This window comes from Bombina bombina, chromosome 4, assembly GCF_027579735.1.
Source record: "Bombina bombina isolate aBomBom1 chromosome 4, aBomBom1.pri, whole genome shotgun sequence".
Lineage (NCBI taxonomy): Eukaryota > Metazoa > Chordata > Amphibia > Anura > Bombinatoridae > Bombina > Bombina bombina.
The window spans coordinates 627,769,538-627,775,537 of NC_069502.1; the positions used below are offsets into that span (position 1 = coordinate 627,769,538).

The 6,000-nt window shown below is 35.7% G+C and overlaps 1 protein-coding gene across 1 annotated transcript in view; it reads left to right on the forward strand.

The window, feature by feature from the left end:
* NMBR (neuromedin B receptor) overlaps positions 1 to 3,525 on the forward strand; it is a 619,461-nt gene extending 615,936 nt beyond the window's left edge. The window contains exon 3 of the mRNA XM_053712118.1: positions 3,127 to 3,525. Coding sequence (XP_053568093.1) covers positions 3,127 to 3,525 — 399 coding nt within the window. The remainder of the gene's footprint in view (positions 1 to 3,126) is intronic.
* The last annotated feature ends 2,475 nt before the right edge of the window (positions 3,526 to 6,000 follow it).

Sequence of the window (6,000 nt, forward strand, 5' to 3'; positions counted from 1 at the left end):
GGCCTGGCCATATGTTTATTGTAGTCAATAGAATGTAGACGGGTAGATATATATGATTTCTACAAGATTTCCCCCTATTCCAAAAATTCAATGCAGTGTAACTTTCAAGTTTCTTGATACAGTGTCACATCTTTAAATATAAAAAAAAATAATTATGTAAATAGGTAGAAATGTGGATAAGGTGTTACATAAAGTTTATGTAAAAGAACAATTCAGTTTCACAAAAGAAAATAAAGTTTGACTAGGTATACAACTGCAGAGATCCTAGATGGCAACACTGATAAATATAGACTAAGAAGTTTGAATGGTATAAAACAGTAAGGGCCAGATTACAATTGGAGCAGTATTTAAGGCTCCCGCTTGAGTGCTAACTCCGCTAGAAGTAACCTTTTTGCGGGCTTCGGGTAGCACTCGTATTAAGTTAAAAGTAAACAGTTTTCACTTGTGCACTTACCCAATGCACATAAGAAGCCAAACTTAGAATATAGTGTTAATGTATTCCCCATAGAAGTCAATGGAGCAAAAAAAAGTGGAAAAAAATACAAAAACCCTACTTGTGCACAAACCTGATGGCAAATTCTCAAGTGCGCTAACCCAACAATCACATTTTTTCCATTCCACTGTTCTTCACATAGCAGAATATGTTCTATTTATTCATAAATAGAACATATTCTGCTATGATGGTATTTTGGTATAATATATAGCTATACCCATTTATATTATTATATTTATAGGTATAGATATATACATTTATATATACTGTATATATATTTTATATATATATATATATATATTATATATATTAGACCTAAAGACGTTTACACTGGCCATTTTATGCAGTACAGCGGTCCCACCCCTTGCTCTCTCTCTCTCCCCCTCTCTTTTGCTCTCTCTCTCCCCCCTCTCTTTTGCTCTACCCATCCCTCTTTTGCTCTCTCTCTCCCCCCTCTTGCTTTCCCTCGCCCTCTCTTTTGCTCTCTCTCTCTCCCTCTCTTTTGCACTCTCTCTCCCCCTCTCTTTTACGCTCTCTCTCCCCCTCTCTTTTGCTCTCTCCCCCCCTCTTTTGCTCTCTCTCCCCCTCTCTTTTGCTCTCTCTCTCTCTCTCTCCCCCTCTCTTGCTCTCTCTCCCCCTTTATTTTGCTCTCTCTCCCCCTCTCTTTTGCACTCTCTCTCCTCCCTTTCTTTTGCGCTCTCTCTCTCCCCCCTTTCTTTTACTCTCTCTCTTCCCCTCTCTTTTGCTATCTTTCTCCCCCCTCTCTTTTGCTCTCTCTCCCTCTCTCTTTTGCTCTCTCTCTCCCCCCTCTCTTTTTATTGCTGGATGAATTTATCCACCAATCAGCAAGAACAACCCAGATTGTTCACCAAAAATGGGCCGGCATCTAAACTTACATTCTTGCATTTCAAATAAAGATACCAAGAGAATGAAGAAAATGTGATAATAGGTGTAAATTAGAAATTTGCTTAAAATGTCATGCTCTATCTGAATCACGAAAGAAAAAACTTGGGTTCAGTGTCCCTTTAAGCACATTTATGTTGTAAAAGTTTTTATGTAATAGTTTTGTTGACCATAAGGAATTATTTCTATGTTATCTACTGTTATTTGATTATTGTTTTAACTGATATTGTTTTGAAATTTTCAATAACATGGTTGGGGGGATAAAAGTATTTTCAGCTGGTCTGTAGTACTGTGAGGGTTTTCAATGCAAAGGGGAATGTTGTCAGAAACTATTAGAAAAACAAGCAAAAACAACATATTGTGATAAAACTATATATTTGCATAATATTTATATCCCCTTTTAGTACTGAGAAATTGCTTAACAATTTAAGTATTTGTATGTTTATAAATTAAACTGAATAGTATTGCTGATCATGAAATATAATAAACACCTAAGAATATATTATTTAAGATATGTAATAAAAACAACAACATATATTAAAGAACCACTAAAAACAGTAGAATTGCATAATCAGTAAATGCATAATAAAGACAATGCAAAAACATTTAGTTTGAATGATTAGTAGATTTCTTTCTGACAAGTTAGTTCTATTTTCCCTCCCATTGCATCATGTGACAGCCATCAGCCAATCACATAATGGGGCCGATTGATCAAGCTCCGAATTATCAATCTAGCCGGAAACAGCAGTTATGAAGCAGCTGTCTTAAGACCGCCTGCTAGTGGCCCATTAGTCACAAATCTGCAGGGGCCGGCATTGCACAAGCTGTCGCCATTCATCGATGTCTGTCGGACATGATCCGCTGAGCGGATCATGTTGGACAGACCAATGATAAATCGGCCCCATAGAATATACATATATTATGTGATTTCTTAAACATACTAAATAGAAGCTGGTGCCTCAGAAAGTTTGCATATAAAAATATTGTGCACATTTAGATAATAGAAGTTAATTAGAAAGTTCTTTCAAAATGTGTGCTCTATATGAAACATGAAAGTTTAACTTTGACATTAGTGTCTCTTTAAGACAATAATTGTGTCTAATATGAAAAAATATGTGTTAAAAAAAAAAAAAGATCACTCTGGATAATACCTAAATGAAAATTAAGCATTAAAACCTTGTAATTCTAGGCAACTGTAAAATACTTAAAGTGAATGTAATGTTTCATGAATGTGTGCCTGGTTTTAAAAAATACTATTAAAAACAGGGGCACTTTTATTCATGAAACTTTATATTGCAATTTTTTTTTTAAATACTTACCATTTTCTTCAGCAAACACAGACCGCGATCCTGTGCCCACAGCTCCTCCAGAGCGTCCATCTCGTAAAGGGCATGCCGTGATTGGAGGAAGCCTGTTTCGTCATTGAAGTGCTAAGTACAGAGAAGCTGCGGGCAGAGGATTGCGGTCTGTGTTTGCTAAAGAAAAAGGTAAATATTTTAAAAAAAGCTATGCAATGTAAAGTTTCATGAATGAAAGTGAACCTGTTTTTAGTATATTTAAAAACCGGGCACTTATTTATGAAACTTTACATTCACTTTAAAAGTAAAATCATTAACTTAACAGTAAAATAAACATATTTTCAAAATATATTTCAGCAGCAAGTATTAATAAATAAATGTTGTATAAGTTAACAAAGTATTAATTACGCTATTTATTTCTTCTCATTATAGATGGAAACCCGAAAACGCTTGGCTAAGATTGTCCTAGTATTTGTCGGCTGTTTTGCCCTCTGCTGGTTTCCCAACCACGTGTTGTATATGTATCGTTCCTTTAACTACAAAGAAATTGATCCATCCCTGGGACACATGATTATCACTCTTGTGTCTCGAGTTTTGAGCTTCTCCAATTCTTGTGTCAACCCTTTTGCACTTTATTTGCTTAGCGAGAGCTTCAGGAGGCATTTCAAAAGTCAGCTTTGCTGTAAGAGAAAGCAACGTCATGAGAGATCAACAAGTTACCTAATTAATTCATCTGCTATCCGAATGACATCCCTGAAAAGCAATGCTAGAAATACTGTGACCAGTGTATCCCTACTGAACGGCCACAGTTGCCAGGAAGTCTCTTTGTGATCTTTCCATATAAGAGCTAAAGTCTTCAAAGACTATGCTTATTTATTGAAAGGAAAATAACTCATATTATTTATCATTTCATGTAAGCAACAGATGCGTGAAATTCTTGAATTTTGTGATAAACAATACTAACAATTTCAGAGTTATATATAATGTTTAATTTCACACATATCTTTACAAAACACTACTCAGTTCATAAAAAATGTGAGACATCTTGTGTTATTGTCTATTGCTTTCTAATTACTATCACCTAGATTGCGAGTTTTGCGATATGGAGCGGTACATCTATACTGCTGAAAAATTGGCCATTGCGCGCGGAATGGCCAGTAACGCATATTACTTGTTGCGGCGGTGTAACTATACCGCAAGCATTATAGCCTGTAAAGCAATGTCCATTCCGCACTCAAAAAATGACGTTTGAGTGCTGGATTTTCATATTACAGGTTGTGCAGTCAAGCTAAAATGCTTGCGTTACAGCCTATACCGACACAAGCCATTCTGCCATCTGAGACCAGTAGTTATGGATTTACGAAACAAAAATGTTTCACAAAACTCATAACTAAAATGTTACAAAGTACACTAACACCCATAAACTACCTATTAACCCCTTAACCCTCCCGCATTGCAAACACTATATTACACCTATTAACACCTAATCTGACGTCTACCCACATCGCAACTATTAAATTAAATAAAGCTATTAACCCCTAATCCGCCGCCCACCCACATCACTAACACTAAATAAATCTATTAACACCTAATCTGCCAAATCCTGACATCGCAGACATTAAATAAAATGATTAACCCCTAATCCCCCGCTCCCCGACATTGCAGACACTAAATAAACCTATTAACCCCTAAACCGCCAGCCCCCCACATCGTAACTAATAAACTATTAATCCTTAAACTGCCGGACCCCCACATTACAAAACACTAAATTAAAGTATTAACCCCTAAACACCGCCTAACTTTAAATTAAAAGTTACAATATAACTATCTTAAAATAAATAAAAACTTACCTGTGAAATAAAAAAAACTAACATTAAACTATAAATTAAACTAACATTACTATTCTAATAAAATAAAAAAAACTACCAATTAAAAAACCTAAATTACAAATTTAAAAAAAACCTTATACTGCGAAAAAAAAAAAATTCTAACATTACAAAAAATAATAAACACTAAATTACGAAAAATAAAAAACAATTACACCTAATCTAATAGCCCTAAAAATAAATAAAAAAGCACCCCCAAAAATAAAAACACCCCCTAACCTACAATACACTACCAATAGCCCTTAAAAGGGCCTTTTGTAGGGCATTGCCCAAAGTTAAACAGCTCTTTTACCTAAAAAAAAAAAGACAGTGCCTCTAACAGTAAACCCCCTACCCAACCAACCCCCAAAATAAAAAACCTAAGTCTAAAAACCTTAAAAGGGCATTCATCTCTTTTACAGTGACCAAAGCCTTAATCTTAAAAAAAAAACACCCCAAAAAACCTGAAACTCTACTTAAGAAGCAGTGTTCTTAAAGAGACACTGAACCCAAATTTCTTTCATGTAATTGGCAAGAGTACATGAGCTAGTGACGTATGGGATATACAATCCTACCAGGAGGGGCAAAGTTTCCCAAACCTCAAAAGGCCTATAAATACACCCCTCACCACACCCACAACTCAGTTTTACAAACTTTGCCTCCTATGGAGGTGGTGAAGTAAGTTTGTGCTTGTTTTTTGTTTTTTTGTTTTTCTTCTTCTATGATAAGCGCTTCTAAGCATTCTGAAGCCCAATTCCTCTCAGAGTACAGTGTTTGTCAGACGGTTGTATAAAGAGTATCGACTATTGATTTTTAAGGTTTCTCTCACGGGAAATCTTTTCAAGAGGTCTCTGTTATCGGTCGTAGGGATTCATCTCCTACCTCCATTTTCAGATTGACTATATACTTTTATACCATTACCTCTGCTGATAGTTTTCAGTACTGATTTGGCTATCTGCTATATGTGGGTGGGTGTCTTTCAGTAAGTATGTATCATTATTTAAAACACTCTCAGCTATGGTTGGCGCTTTATGTATTTATATAAAGTTCTAAATATATGTATTTACGTATATTTGCCATGAGTCAGGTCTATGTATATTTCCCTTTGCAGTCTAGCAGTTTCAGTATGGGAATCATGTTTTAGGAAGTTTTTTTCTTACCTGGGCTATAGTCTTCTTTTCCAATTTGACTTGTTTTCCTTTTAATTCTGCGGGCAAATTAGGCTCGCGAGGGCGCAAAATGCTGTTATTTATTGCGTCATTCTTGGCACGAGAACTTTTTGGTGCAAATGTGCGTCTATGATGACGCAAGTTCATAATTTCCTGCGTCTTAGTTGACGCCAGGTTGTTTGGTGCATAGTTGTGTCTGTTATGACGCTATGAGTTCGTTTTATTTTGCCCCACTTCCCATATGCTCCTTACCTGTCACGATTACATATTGT